The sequence below is a fragment of the Hyaena hyaena genome, unplaced genomic scaffold (genome assembly GCF_003009895.1).
Source record: "Hyaena hyaena isolate Hyena2069 unplaced genomic scaffold, ASM300989v1 scaffold_286, whole genome shotgun sequence".
NCBI classification, from domain to species: Eukaryota; Metazoa; Chordata; class Mammalia; order Carnivora; family Hyaenidae; genus Hyaena; species Hyaena hyaena.
Window position 1 is genome coordinate 1646029 of NW_024080918.1, and position 16927 is coordinate 1662955.

General features: G+C 32.1%; 1 protein-coding gene across 6 annotated transcripts in view; it reads right to left on the reverse strand.

Moving 5' to 3' along the window:
* PRKACB (protein kinase cAMP-activated catalytic subunit beta) overlaps positions 1-16927 on the reverse strand; it is a 124169-nt gene that overhangs the window by 29778 nt on the left and 77464 nt on the right. For 3 of the 6 annotated variants that reach the window (XM_039246923.1, XM_039246921.1, XM_039246926.1), the window contains exons 2-4: positions 9099-9160; positions 6615-6743; positions 505-603 (exon numbers count right to left, since the gene is read on the reverse strand). In XM_039246923.1, the coding sequence (XP_039102854.1) occupies positions 505-603; positions 6615-6743; positions 9099-9160 (290 nt within the window). Of the gene's footprint in view, positions 1-504; positions 604-6614; positions 6744-9098; positions 9161-13618; positions 13643-15315; positions 15340-16927 lie in introns of all 6 variants that reach the window. The other 3 variants (XM_039246924.1, XM_039246925.1, XM_039246922.1) reach the window with 2 other exon arrangements.

Consider the following 16927-nt stretch of genomic DNA (forward strand, 5'->3'; position numbering starts at 1 on the left):
CCAAGTATCTTTCTGAAGAGCTGAAAAGCTGCCAACTTAAAGAATAAATCTTGTTCAACTTTATGAGAACCTTGAGTGGAGAGCCAAAGACTGTTCTGCCTTATGTAAATGGAAAGACTAGAACACAAATTACTAAGGAAAAAAGGATGGTAAGACTCTGTCAGAAAAGGTTCAAGAGAAAAGGAAGTTATGTGGATATATTCATTTGCAAGAGTGTAATAACTGCTTAATAAGATATTACTATGGATTTTGGGAAATGGAAATATTTCAATTTATAATAGCATCTCATGAAAAATTACACATCACCTTTAAAAATTTCCCTAGGGAGAGCCAAAATCTTTTCAAATATTAACATAAGTTTATAAACATAAAATCTTAATATATTACTTTTTTATTTATTCATATTCTCCACATTTATCTTCTGGCTTAGAATCGTATTACAGTTTCATATTTTTAAAAATATGTGAGGGTAAAATTATTTTATTTGAATATTGTAAAATCTACCTTAAAAGAATACTCCAGTCGAACAAGAAAAGGAAAATTCACCGCCTGTAATATTCTTTTCTCATTCAAAGTATGCTCTATTTGCTTCAGCTTAACAACCTGTAATTGAGAGATAAATATATTTAATGTACTTGAACAGAATTTAAAACTTACTATAATTTTAAAAGAAAAAACATAAATAAAATGCTTTCCATATAATAATGAGCTTGGATAAGCAAAATCACTAAATTGGATAAGGGTAGGATAATAACCAATAATTAGGTTTTATCAGATTCAAATGCAAAACCTAGCTGAGGATTTAAAATGTAGTCTTAGAAGGGCAACTAGGATTGTCAGTCAAGAAGCAAGAGCTAAAAGAAATAGACTCATAATATGTTACTTAAAAAAATTAGTATGTGAAAATACTCAGCTCCTAATGAATTACAGTTAGTCCACTAAAGTAGCTGGTATAAATCACTGCAATAAGTAGGTATTGATTTTAAATCTTTAGAAGATCAGCAAGGAAATTAAGAATTGAAGAAAATCCAATAACTGAAAAACACTGGGTAAAAATGAACAATTTGTTCATTTCCTAATACCTGAATAAATTCTAAAATTTCAAATTATAAATTATTTTTTTTTAGTTTTTTTAATTTTATTTATTTATTTATTTTTTACAAATAGTTTATTGTCAAATTAGTTTCCACATAACACTCAGTGCTCATCCCCACAAATGCCCTCCTCCATGCCCATCCCTCCTCCACCCCACATCCATCAGTCCTCAGTTTTGGTCAGCATTCAAGAGTCTCTCATGGTTTGCCTCTCTCCCTTTCCCCCACCATTTCCACCCTTCTTCTCCCCCTTGTTCCTCCATCAAGTTCCTCCTAATCCTCCTATACGTGCAAACATATGATATTTGTCCTTCTCTGCCTGACTTATTTCGTGTACAGCTGTAATAGAGGACACACAAAATATGGGCAAAACCCAACTACATCTTTAAAACAAATAGGTCATTTAGGATTAATCAAGCTTCCTCTGGATTTCCTTCTACTCAGTCAAATACATAGTAGCAGAGGAAAGCGACTTATTTTGACTTCAAGAAGACTATGCTTCTATCCCACATGTGATTCTATTTTTAACTTAAGAAAAGGTGACCTGAGGGAGATATAAATAATTGTCTGGTATAAGTGTAAGTCATTAGCAGGTGGCATTCCTACTTGCTAGAGGCTTACTAGCAAGTGTGGGGCAGTCACAGAATTCAAGAAGTTGAACATAAGCAAGGTAAAGTTACCATCCAGTTATTAGTATATATGATTATAGTATAAAAATACTAGTGAGCAGAGAATAGTTGACTGCTAAGGTCTGTATTCTAATCTAGACCTTCTTGTCAAGTGGTTTTTGTGACTTTGGAGATGTTATTTCGACTCTTAGGATCTCAGTATTCTGTTTTTTGTTTTGTTTTTTGATGTAATACGAAGTGGTTGGACCACTACTCTCCAAATTCTAACTAGTTACGAACTAATTAATCCAAACTTAAAACAATACATTATGTAACATTAGCTTGAGAATTATTGTTGCTTTGTATTTACATTAAAAAACAGCCTTTTTTTTTTTTTTTTTTAGCAGTTTCAGGTTCAGTAGAATTGAGCGGAAGATACAGAGATTTTCCATATTCCTCCTATCACACACACATAGCCTCCCCCACTATCAACATCTCTCCTAGCCCCCAACTCCCTCTGGACTAGAGTGTGATACATTTGTTACAAGTGATGAACTTTTTTTTTTTTTACATTGATATCTTTATCACCCAGTGTCCATAGTTTACACTAGGGTTTACTCTTAGTGTTGTACATTCTGTGGGTTTAGACAAATATATAATGACATGTGCCCAACATTATAATACCATACAGAGTACTTATACTGCCCTAAAATTTCCCTGTGTTCCACTTATTCATCCCTATTAACCCCGGGCAATCGCTGATCTTTTTACTGTCTCCACAGTTTTATCTTTTCCAAAATGTCATACAGTTGGAATCATACAGTATATAGCCTTTTCAAATTGGCTTCTTTCACTAAATAATATGCATTTAAAGTTTATCATGTCTTTTCATGGCTTGATAGCTCATTTCTTTTGAGCACTGAATAGCAGAAGGTAGAGCCATTGTCTGGATACACCACTTTGTTTACTTTTGTATATTATGATCTAGCAGATTTTTAGTTAGGCATTGACAATGTGTTTCCTTTGAAATAAGCAATAAAAACTGCAGTAGAGAGGCTTTCTGCATTATAGCCCTAAAGCAACTATGTGTATGTAGGGCACAACAATGAAAAATAGAAAATCCATGATATATGAAGTGGCAAAGCATAACTGCTTAATTTTTAAGTTAATTTAAAAAATTAACTAATTAACATCTAATTTACTTTTAAATGTGTATATTATTACATATGAAGCCTAATAATGCAATCAAGATAAAGACAAGAAAATGTCTGCCTTAATGCTGCATAAAATCAATTTGGAAGTATGGTGTATGAACATGTGAATATTAATATGTGAATAATTGCCAAATGAGAGTTATGAGGTTGTAAGTGTTCAGACAAGAAAATCTTTATGTTAGGTCGAGTACATAATCTTTTTAAGTTCCAGATCATTCATCAGTAATACTGATAATAATACCTACTTTAAAAGTGACTGTGTCGCATAATGCATGCGAAGTGATTAACACAGCGCCTGGCACAAAGAAAAGCTCAAAAATGCCAATTGTTATTATAATCTATTAAAAAGGATGGTAGTTCAGCAGGGCCTTACAGACGAATAGATAACAAAGGTTAGGAAAAGGTGAGGAAGCAACACAGTCAGGGTTAATATCCAGAACCGTTACCTGAAGTGGGAAATACACAAAAGTAAGTCAGAGAGCTAGTTTCATTTGACAATAGCATAGGATAGGGCTTCTCAAGATTTGGTAGTGAAATGTCACTAAATGGCAGAGATAAATTAATAAATAACCCTTGGGGGGGGGTTAGTCCATGTTTTACTTTCACTTCTTAATATTTCTGTTGGCTTAAATATGTATATTTAAAAGCATTTATGAATGATTACTTATTAGCTGATTTATTTTTTTAGCCAAATACTTGAGGAGTTATTAATAAGGAGGATGGGCTGTAAGTCATCACATGCTCCCCTATCCCACCCAGCAAGGCACTGTATACTTCTGAGGGTCAAGTTTCAGTGAGAGGTAGCAAATAGAGGACATAGTGGGGAAGAGTGTGAAATAAGACTATGGTAGAGTATGGAAGACTTTGAAGAGTTGGGAGTAGACTGCAGGGTTCTGCTTTTATTTAATAAATATTAGGAAGATTTCTGAATGAGCAAATAAAATTATATGATCTGGTAGGTAAACTTTTTTGGCAGTGAAAAAGGTGAATTAATAGAAGGTGAAAAGTCTGGGTTTGAGGAAATTAAGATGTCATTGTGAAGGCCAGGTAACATTAATGAGGGACCTTATGGACAACAAACACGTTTTAAAGGAAAAGTAAACAAGGAGGAAAGGCACAGAAATCAGACAAACCTAGTCCAATTCTTGGTTTATCTTATTAGCCTGTTTGATTTTGGAAAATTTACTTAAATAGAAAGGTAATTGGCTTAAAAGGGAGATTAATATCACACAAAGCTGGGAAGATTCAGTAAATATAAAGTACCTAGCAATGCTTGACACATTGTATGGAATGAAGAAATGTGATTTCCTTAATTCCTGCACAGATTTCCTTTTCCTCAACACTTGGAAAAGCCAAAACTGAAAAATTTGTGACTTCATTAACAGAAAAGGTGATTATGGAGTATTATTTTATTACTCATCTTTGTCAAATTCAAATAAATAAACTTGAAAAAATTCAGAATATAAAATCTTTGTCTTAATTATGAATAGATCTAGAACAATGCCATAGCAGAAATGACTTAGAATGGCAGCTATTCTGGGAAATACTCTCTTGCTATGATTTATCCATGAGGTATTTTTCTCAGTAATTTACTTAACAAGTCACCATCTTGCCAAAAAAAAGAAAAAGGAATTAAAAACTTCTTCCCTAAATACTTTAAACATAAAAAAGCCTCATTATGTAATCCTTGTAATACTTTATGACTAAAGCATATTCTATTAGTTCCTCAAGAAAGATAACATAAAATATTAAGAGCTATCCAGACAATAACATTTTAATGACAGGTTTAATAAAAAATATTTCACTCAAATAAATATTTTGAAACATTTTGTTGTTCTGCTATCATTATGAGTGTAAAATCACTTAGTCTGAGACTCAGTGACCTCATCTAGAAAATAGAAGATGAACTAATTGGCCTCTAAGCGATCCATGCTCAGATTGTACAAATTAGGGGTGTAGAGTTCAAGGATGAGTCAAAGCTTGGATAATAATTCAGAGGGAGGGTGCAGAATATGAAAATAAGAAGAGGGGATAGTCCAGAGATCCAGTGAAACAATCTATAGAGAGTAGACAGAAGGATAAAATAATAGAAAAGACGAAAGCCCAGAAAGGCAGGAGCATAATTTAAAGAACAAGGGGTTACAGAGGGCCAGGGACAAGGGCTCTAAAACAAGTCATATAACATGAGCAAAACAAGTCCTCTGGTCTTGTCTTGTTGATTAGGCCACTGGACTGGTGACCCTCGGCAAAGCCATTCAGTGGCACAGCATGAGGTAGGAGATAAACAAGAAAACAGCTAAACTGTTTTAAGTTAAAGAATTAATAGGAAGTGATTATTTTTTCAGAAAGCATGGTTACGAAAGTTATATAAAGGGCAGTAGACAAAGATGCACAATTAACTGTATTTGTAAATGTGTATATGTGTATTTAATTTTAGAAAGACTTAAGTCATCACTCCTTTTCACGTTAGAGGTTAGATTCGTTTTTTATTTTAAAGCAGAGCTTGGACCGGAATAACATTAGACCAGTCTTAATGTTGTAATGTCCAACATGGTAGCTGCTGGAAATTTAACACTTGAATTGTGGCTAATCTGAATGGAGATGTACTCTAAGTGTAAAATATACATCAGCTTTTGAAGACTTGGTATGAAGAAAGCAAAATATTTCAATTTCTATATTAATTACATGTGCAATGATAATATTTTGGATAAACTGAGTTAAAAACTATTAAAATTAATTTCAACTATTTCTTTTATTTTTTAAATGTGGCTACTAAAAAATTTAAAATCACTTATGTGGCTCACATTATATTTTTAGTGGACAGCATCAGTCTAGCCCCTATCTGTAACCCTGACTACTAGCTCAGTACTATTTCCTCCACATTTTCCTACATCCCAGTAAGCCAAAGTGTTATTCTTGGAAACATAATATCCATAAGATAATCTATTAAGATTTGCCATTCATCTTTTATGTTCCCTTAATTGTAAGTGATTACCAGGAAAACCAAAATTTAATATTTAAAGCATGAATATATTAAAGACTTCCTGATTCATCAGATACACCAATATGTGAAAAATACTTAAAAATAGATTTTTCAAAATGATTTAACTAATATCTAATATTATATCAGTTTCAGGTGTACAACATAATCATTTGATATTTTTTATAGAATTAGGATTCCAACTTTTTCTCTGCTTTGACTGACATTTTAAATTAAGGAAACTCAATCATATTAAACAAAGAGATTCTACTGTTGATTAAAATAAGTTACAAAAAAATCACTAAAGTTCTGTTTCCTTACTCCAAAGGTCAAGTACAACTGAGCCCTGCATTTTCCATAAGGCAATGTGTAGTAGAGATACCAGTTCTTTACATGTTAAATTCAAGATTTTGTTAGTAAACATACACACACCTATTATATATGTAATTATTGAAATAATACTGTATCCCCATACACTTAATGGTTAACTATGTATCATACAGTCACAAGAAATAATAATGAAAGAAATAATACTGTATCCCCATACACTTAATGGTTAACTATGTATCATACAGTCACAAGAAATAATAATGAAAATTAAATGCAACAATAAAATTTTCTGAAGTATTAATGGAAAGTCGTATATTGCCTCTGTTTAATAATCTAGCTGATAAAACTGAAGTTTACCTTTCGGGTAAACAATGACAAATGCACTAACCTTCTGCTTATCTAAGATCTTCATGGCATAATACTGTTCAGTGGCTTTATGTTTCACCAGCATTACTCTTCCAAATGAACCTGTTCCAAGGGTTTTTTTCCTTTCAAAATCCTCCAGCCCAGCATTATTCTACATATACATGAAAAATAAAATAAACTTTAAAATTAGAAATTCTCAGAAGACTATGGTGACTATTACAGATTTAGTTATACATAACCAGAAGAGATCATTTAATTTAAAACTATCCATTTAAAAACAGTATAGACTACTGAGATCCCAGATTATTGGATCTATTTTTCCCTTTGAATAGAAAAAAGATCTAATATTTGAAAAGAGAATTATATTGTAAAATAGGCATAACATAATATTAGGGAGGAAATAAGAGCTTAAGGTGAAATATTAAAGGTGATAAATGAATTCCAATATGAATTCTTAGTATTAGACTCTTAATAAATTAGTTCCGTATTTTAATAATTACAAACTGACCAGAAGTATACTGAAAAAGGCAATCTTAGAAGCTATACAGTCTCAGCGTATTCACAAATAATTCCAATTAACAGATAAACTGAGGGATCAGAGTCTTTTCTCTGGAGTTACCTCTGAAGAAAGCACTATCTTCATTTATATCTTTATATGAGCTTATAGACTATAATAATAGCATGAAAGATCCTAATGGCTCTCTGTCTCTCTGATTTATAATAACCAGGTATTACCTAAAATAATAATCATAAGGAAAGAAGAGTTTCTTATTCCCCCAAAGATAACCAAAAGTCAGAGTCCCAGAACAATAATCAGTCTCTTTTCTCCTTCAATAGATGCTTTGTTATGAGCAAACAGCTTTGTTTGGCTTTGACTGTAGCATAGAAGCAAAGAATTGGAGGCATCGATCTATTGAATTTGTTGCTGCCACAACAAAATGAAAATTACTTGGAAGAAATTATGTGCTAAAGAGCCACAAGTAGTAATTGCCAACCCATTTGTTTAATAGGTTTTCATTATAAAGATGTCCATGAAAATCTTGGAAAAAAACATCTGTGCACTGTACACAGTCTGTACAGTGTTTAGCTTGAGAAAAATGTGATGTAATATGATTCTTATATAAGTGAGGAATCTGGATAGTTACTGCAGTTCATTGTAGTTGGATTTAATCTCTACTGCAAATCAAAGCTTGCCTTTGGAGACATAGCATAGTTTCTTGCTGAATCATTACGGAGAGAGCAAGGAGCTCTAAGTTTTTACTTATAAAACTTGTTTCCATCAAATTTTAATTTCAAAATTCTGATTTTAAATTGCTATGAGATTCTATATCAATGTAGAAAGAAAAAACCCTTATGATTCTGATTGAATTATTCAATTTTATGGATTAATGCTTCATTTTTTGGTTTTAGCAAAACACACTGGAATATTTAATATAGTTCCCAACTAAATAATGGAAACTGACTTAAGTAACAGACAACAAACAAAACATCTCTTTTTGGCAGTTAATGTTTTTCATACAAATGTGTCATTTTCTTCACCTCTCTTAATGTCCCATGATAGATAATGCCTAACTTTTTGTGACTGCTAGAGTGACTTTTTTTTTTTTTTTTAATGTTTATTTATTCTTGAGAAACAGAGTGTGAGCAGGGGAGGGGCAGGGAGAGAGGGAGACACAGAATCCGAAGCAGGCTCCAGGCTCTGAGCTGTCAGCAGACAGATTGTGACCAGAGCCTAAGTCGGACACAACCAACTGAGCCACCCAAGCGCCCCATAGATTGACTTGTTTTAAATTACAAGTCATACTCTTAACATTAGTAATGATGGTATCTTCATAAAATATAATATTTAGAATATTTGTTAGTGAAAAAGATACACGAAATGAAGATTTTTGTGGTAGGAAAATAGGTGTTCAAAATTTAATCTATTATTAAAGTTCATTAATTATTTATAATTTCAAAAAGATTTCTGTCAAATGTAAATGGCTCTTTTTATACACAGTTTTTAGATCTTAGTTACAATTTAAAAGTACTTAAATTATGTAGAATTTACCTCATCCAATGTTTATGAAAAAGGATCCCTGTACTTGGTATGTTGCCAATTGCCAAGTATTTGTGATTAAGAATTTGAAACCACAAAATAGTATCCCTTTGTGGTAATTAATAAAGATAACATATATGCTATCAAAGGCACAAATCAAAATTACTATAATATTAAAAAATGTCAAGAGTTTGTAGTGGCCTATAATTAGTATCAAAATTTATAATTATATATTATAATGGAAATTAGTTCTTTGTCCAATTTAGGTATATATAAAATTATTAGCAAATCAAAACATAATATCATGAAAATATTATGGCAAAATTCCCATTTTAAGCTTAATTTTTAAAATGCAACTTGAAAGTTTAATGCTACTTTAAAGTTTCTAAAGTAGTAAATTACTTGGGCAAGAATCATGATTTTACATAACAGGACTTTTAAATCATAGAAAATTTTAAATATCCTTACCGGAGTAGGATTTTCCCACTTTTTAAGAAAGTCTTCTTTGGCTTTGGCTAGAAACTCTTTCACTGAAAATAGATTAAAAAAAATTTTTTGTTGTAAGAATATTTATATTACATGTAAATATAATGTCTTTAAAAATACAGACTATGTCAACTTTTGTTGCCATTAAACATGTATTCATAACCATGATAATAAACTAGAGAGCAATTTAGTTTCTCTAAACAAGAAGGAAATATTTTCTTAAATTTCTAAGAATCTCTAATACTATTCTATATGGAGATCACTCTGATAATTTCAAATCTCATAATAAAAATGTTGTTCCTGAAAACACACTTGAAAGTAATATAAAAATGTTATATATCAATGTAGATCAAAACACTGATTGTTAATATGCCAGCAGCGATATTAGCAAAGCTATGAAATGTAAGAACTGAAGCTATCTGGTGAATGTGAACTTATTGATTTGTGGGGTTTCAAAAATAACTGACTTTGATAAAGCGCTGTTTTCAGGTTTATAAGAATTTATGTTATTAGATTTGTGTTTTCTCTGCTGAAGGCAGAGACAAAAGGGAAGAACACAGGCTACATATAAAGGATAGCCACCAAAGACAAAAACAGAACAAAACACCAAAACAAAACACTCAAACAGCTTAAAATATCTCATTCTAAATTTAGAACAAAACTAAATGCCTGAATGCCTAATCTAAAATGTACACAAAAGTAAAGCATTCAAGAAAACCAGATGTTTATCTAGTGATCAATAACAGCTACATTATTAAGCTGTGGTTTGAAGTTTTAGATTTGTTAAATGACAAATCATTTAAAAGGTTTCCTCTTTTTCACTTTTTTTCCACAAAGTTTCCATAATGACTTCTGTTTACAAAATTACTTCAGGCGTTTAAAAACAAATAGGAAAAGGATTCCAGAGATAAGATGGCATTAACAAAATGTATTCTTGTTCCTACAGTTCCGTCTGAGAGCAAAACCTGGCGATTCAGGAGGTATTTATTTTGGTATTTCTTTTTGCTTGAAAGTTCTGAGTATTCCTCGTATATCTAAATCTAAAAATGAAGAAGACAATAGAATTTAAATAGTGTTGAAATAGTAAAAGGCTAGGCAAAATGAACTTAGAGTGGCACCCTGGCATTTATTTCAGAAATACTGAGAGTGATGATGATGTGGATGATGATGAGGATGAAGAAAGACCAAAGTAACAGTGGAAGTCAGTAGCTCATAACTTCTTTAATGAGGTCATCTAATGATGTAGTGATATTAAAGTGAGACATTTTAAGATATACATTATTACTTCCTCCTTTACTTTTTGTAAAGGAACTTTGCCAAAGCACTGTTACTAACCAAAGAGACTGCTGGTTTTCTAAAGATTTTGAGATTTCAAAATGGTGAAGACAAGCATCAAGAGCAGACATTAGTTTTTAAGTGACACTAAAGCGTTCATTTCTGAAGACATTATTTTACTACTTTATATAAACTGTCACTGTATTTTGCTGTAAAATACTCTCAAAATACCTATTTTAGAAAATTTGAGAAAAATAATTTTAAAAATTAGAATCTCCCCATTGTATGAAAATCTCCTCCACCAAAACAATGAATCAAATAATTGTACCTAATTATGCAAATATGATCTAATTCTTCCCGGGGGTGGATCTGGGGGTGGAAATCCATTTTGAGTTTAGGACGGTTCAAGTCATCCTACTTCTAAAAGTTAGTGTACTAGTTACAACTGAAGAGTGGTTTTATAAGTAAGATTATGTTTATTTAATTGATTTATTCTTTTGCATGAGCAGACTTATTTGCAATGGCATTGCCTTAGAGATGACAGCTATAATAAATTAAAAACATAATTTCCTGCTAAATGCAACTGTGGCTTTTAAGAAACAACAATTTGTGATTCCCAAAATATATATCTGATTTCTTTTGAAAAATATTTTTGGTTATCTTCTATTTATAGAACTTGCACATCACATTGAAGTATAAACTCTCCAGATGCCTGCATGAGTATAGATAATTTGGAGACAAGGAAGAGAATTAGGGAAAGGAAAAAAACATTCTCAACGTCCTGTTTCAGCTTCTCCCGTCACTTCCTGCTAAGTGGATCTGGAGTTAAGAAAAAAGTAAATGGTCTAAAGAAGGACTGGTAGTAATGGCCAAAGATGGGACATTGCAAAAAACTTCCTTTTTCCTACTTGGTGAATGAGCTAGATGAAAAATTTCAGGTACTATTGAGTTTCACTCACTACCAGGATATTCAGGAAATTCTCTGAAATATTCTCTGTACTCATCAATACTACAGGTTCACTGTTAAGTAACATTATAGAAAGTAAGTAACAGTTCTCAAAAAGGTCTTATGTGAAAATGATCAGAAATAGATATGAATCAAAACTATTAAATTTTGTTAATTATTTCAACAAATTAAGAGATTCCCTTTTAGAGTCAGGATGAGTATTAATTATAATGTCATTAAATGCTTCCATGAAGCAAATGCTGTTCAAAACATTTTTTATCCCCTAAGTATATATACAGACAGTCTCTAGTTTATAGGTGCACTATTTAGATGCAAAAATGAGCAAAGTTAACTCTGTAAAAATATACGTTAATCAAAATATACATCTTATAAATATAAACACCAGAAATAAAATATTTCACAATATGCTGGGTTATGAATAACTCTAAAACAATAGGCAATCTAGAACCACATGTATTTGCTTTGGTTTTTATTATTTTTAGAGAGTGGTGAATTTCACTTTCTAAATGTTTTCTCTGGTTTAAAAAATTTATACCCACTGACATAAGGTGTTGGCAGCTAATTAACAAAATAAGTGGTGGCCAAATTCAAACACTGCAGCACATTCAATCCCAATTGGAAATTTTAAATATTTTGGTTTTCTTATTGTGTTCTAATATGTACACAATACCTATATTTAACCATTTAAGCCACTGTGATAGCCTGAAATAGCCATATGTTTTGCGGCTTGGCACATCTGAGTTAGAATATTGGCTCTAATAGTTCTTAGCTACACAATTATGGGTAGCTAAGCAGCTAACAGTGATTAGTAACTCTCCGCAGGAAAAGATCTCAATGAAGAATTTTCCTGCAAATATATTTTGTTCTGCAATGGTCAATAATGTACTATAAAAAATGAGAAGTGCACATCAAAAATTAAATCAATTCTTCCTAGGAGTATATATTATCAATTATATATTTTTCCAAATAAATGTATTTTCTTTTCAATTTGTATCATTTAAAGAGATGACATTGTATTCTAAAGAAATGAGCATACCACAGGAATCTATTCCTACATATAGGAATGTTTACCCACACTCATGAGATAAGGAAAGAAGAAACAAAGTGATAATTTTTATGTGTTACTAGAAGTATACAAAAAATTTAATTCTGACCACTCACAAAATATTTTATATTTTTATACACAGGACATAGTTTAAAATTTAGATTTCAGGGGCGCCTGGCTGGCTCAGTCGGTTGAGCGTCCGACTTCGGCTCAGGTCATGGTCTCACGGTTCGTGGGTTCGAGCCCTGCATCGGGCTCTGTGCTGAAGCTCAGAGCCTGGAGCCTGTTTCAGATTCTGTGCCTCCCTCTCTCTCTGATCCTCCCCTGCTCATGCTGTCTCTACCTCTCTCTCAAAAATAAATTAAAAAATATTTAAAAAATTAGATTACAAAGTTTATTTTAAACATTAGGAAGTTTCATTAAAAAGTCAAGTATGGCATATCTTTATTCCATATTATGCAGATAATTTTACAATAAATAAGAATGTTTCACTAATTAAATTTAGAAATGTATTAGGCACTTTTGGGTTCTGTGTTAAATATACTACATTACTGCTGGTTATTAAAAAAAAAAAAGCATGTTGTTAGTTATAGCACACCATTATCCAGTGCTTAAAAGAGGTTATCATTCATGATTTGGAAGAAGAGTTTAGAAATCTATTACTATTACAAATTACAATTACTCCAGATGTTTATTTCTCTAGTTTTTCGTAAGGAAATAAATGTCACCTCCCTCTCTAACACGTCTTTTATAATAAAAACACAACTTTATTAAACTTTTATTTAATGTATGTCAGAAAAAAATAAAAGAGAAACAGAAAATAGAACCAAACAGAATATAAACTTTCTAGGGTAAATATTCAAATAGTAGCTGTTTTGTCCAAAATTTACAACAGTATATTTTATTTTTAAAAAATCCATTAATCTGAGTTATCTAATTTAAGTGGTGTGTATTAATCTTTCTTCTGCTACCCCGTACAACTCCCACTACTTTACAGGGCTAGATCTGTTGTTTCTATAAGGGCACATAAAAACTGCGGTATAAATCATTTCTATACCAAACTCAACATAAACGAAACTATTTCCTCCATCAACTAAAATATTTTATTAACTCTGTATACTTTATAAAAATATAACTTATGTGGAGTTTAACAGTTTGCAAGCCAAAGAAAAAGTGTAAAGGTAACATTTGTCTTATTAAAAAGTAGTTGCCTACCAGATATTTCTGAAGAGGAGCAAGCTTGTATTAAAAAAAAAATAAATTAAACAATGATTAAATAACACTCACAAAAACAACATATTAGCACGGAGTCACCTATGTACATTTTCTAAAAATATTATGTATAGAAATAAAACATTAATACAGAAGAAACTCATTTTTTTGACAGCACATATTCAAATAGGACATATTACAATTAAATGCTAAAGAAATAAAATCAGTAATTATTCAGTGTCAAAATCAATACCATTCTAATTCTTAAAACAACTAACAAACTTTTAACTCTCATAGCAATAGTGCTAACAACGTGAGGTAGTATATATGGAAATAAACAGCCTGTTAACTATTGCAATACCATCACTGGACTTCTGTTATTTATTTGAAACTCTACTGTAGGAAAGGCTATTAATTTTAATACCTTGTTAAGTCCTATTTGAAAGATATTAGTGTCTTTCAGGCATTTACTTCCTTGGTGCTAGTTTAACAATCAACAACATTTATTGAGCACTGTTTAGTGGTGTCAGAGATTGAGCTAGACTTAGGGAACACTACAAAGAACACATATTATATTCCCATTGTTAAAGAGGTGAAAAGCTAATGGGGAGAAAGATGAAGCATTATAATGCAATATGACAAAAACTACAACTAAGGGAATTATAAGATACATAGAGAGCTCATAAGAGGAAATTCTTGGGTAAAAGTAAGGCATAGAGGACATAGCATTTATGCTGAGTCTTAAGGATAGAGTTCCTCTACTAGTTAAAGTTGAGGAAGAAGACATTCTAGGCTGGGATGATCTTGTGTAAAAGGTGTGGAGGAAGCAGCACAACTTATCCAGCATTAGCAACTGACTTGCATAGCAGCAGCATAGGGTAGAAGTGCACTGTAGCAGCGAGGGGCAAAGTGTGTAGGTAAGAAGTTGCCCAAACATGAGGGTAACTGTTTGCCATGGTGATGGTTTTCAATGTGTAGGAAGGAACGGGAGCAAACAGAGTTAGTCACAATTGATAGAGCCTATTTTCTTCTGGGAAGCAGGAAGCAAGATCATTTGCTAAGGAAGAGGGGAGCCAGATGGAGTAAGGAGCAGTAACAGTGGGGGTTTGAGGCCTGAGGCTTCAACCTTGATGGCTATGTATGTAGGGAATAAGGGAGGGGGCTAGTTCTCTAAAATTTCCTACTAGGGAAGGAGAAAGTATCAGGTAACTATAAAGTCTCTTGGTATCTTTTTTGATAGAATAGTTTAAAGCTTATTACTTTTTCAGATTATAATTCATGGGCCTCCTGATCTCTGCAATTAAATTATTTTCATCTTCCTCCTTTATCTTAATAAAAGCATTATGCTAAGAGTTATTTGGTATGTATCAGAAAGCACAGAACAGGATGGAAACTGAGGTTAATTTCCTATGAAAATACCAAGTTTCATCAGCAAATAAGAGAACAGTACAATTCCTTCCAAAACCTTTGGAAAGTGTAAATCTGGCTGAGTGTGTGTTCTGCCACCCCTATTTTAAACACCCACCTGTTTAGAGCTCTACAATGGTTATTTCTAAGAATAACCCCACACACATACACTGCACTACAAATATTTCCAGTAAACTAAATATAAAACATTCTAGTTGCCACAAAATACCTAATAAAAATCCAATTTATAGCAAAAAAGCAACAGAATTATTCCGTAAAAAATGGTTTCCTACCAGATGCTTCTGATGATTTGCGTGCTTGGTCAAAAGGAATAAATAAGTTAAACAGATGAAATAACACATCAAATAACATACCCACAAGAAGTATCCCATATGCTCATTAGTATATTTACACATAGAAATAGAATGAAAAATACTTGGGGATCCATATTCAAAAGTGTTTTATCTAAGGATTACAATACATTCTTTGGAGATATATTTTTTGACCAACCAAATCCTATTCTAGAAATCTAATAATGAAACATCATATTTTATCCCTTAAATGTGTAGAGCAGTACGTTCACTTTGCCAAAAGGACACTTTAGTTGCTTCACCATATTCAAGGAAGTTCACTCAGAGCAAGTTCACTGTAATCCCAAAATTGATAGTGAGTGTAAAAAACAACTTTAATTACTGCAATTGTATTTGTACATTTCAGTGGATGGCCCCAGGTCTACTTTTGTTTTCTAAGATACCATTTGGTCTTGCACAATGTCACACATGAATGGGTGTTTGGAAATTTAATAGGCAATATAAACTATATTTCCTATTGCAATATCTATTTCATTCCTCTTTCTTTTTCTTATGCTTTTCTTATTGGTTAATTCTTTATCAAGTCTTGGTTACAAGTGAACAGTATAATTGACTAACTTTCACTACGCTGTTACAAAATAATTTTTGTGAGACAAATTATGTGAGACATATTTAAATTAGCAAATTATAGAAACACATTAATTTATTTAACTAGTATCTACATAAGAGAGATGAATACACCATGAATCCACATAGTGTACTAATTCACAGCTCACGATATGTACATACTTTCTCTCCCAACTTGCTCTCTCTTTAAGGATGCTATGGATTTTCTTGGCCATCCAAGTCATTTTTGATTGGAGAAGCTGATGCTGATTGGATTTTATAATAAAAACTTAAACTAAATTTATAGTCATAATTGACCCAAGCAATCTTTAAAATGCTCTTTCAAATGTACTTTACTTTCTTAATTGCTCACTGAGACTTTTTCTTAGAGCAATATTGTATCTATCACAGTCACATGCTAAGAATTTTCCATTCAGTTCTGAATTAAAATATTCTGTCTTGCTACCAGACAGTACAGAGCCAAGGGTGGATCCCTAGTTGATAGGGTGTGTACATTTTCAACTTTACTAGACAGTAATACAGTAAGTGGCTCAATATATATTGTGCAAGTTTATTTTGCCACTATATCTTTGATGATCCATACTCTCAGCAAAATGTGTTACTAATATAATGGGTATGAAATCGTATCTTTTTTTTAAGTTTATTTATTTTTGAGCGAGAGAGTGAGAGAGAGGACCAGCAGGGGTGGGGCAGAGAGAGAGAGAGAGAAAGAGAGAGAGAGAGAATCTCAAGCAGGCTCCACAATGTCAGCACAGAGCCCTATGTGAAGCTTGAACCCACGAACCGTGAGATCATGACCTGCGCTGAAATCAAGAGTTGGATGCTTAACCAACTGAGCCACCCAGGCGTCCCTGAAATCATACCTGCTTGTTAAAGATTAGGTAAATGTCCCTCAGTAAAATTTTATAATTCTTTTCCTTAAAAGTCTTATTATACTTTATTAGATTTAGTTCTAGGTTCTTTAGAG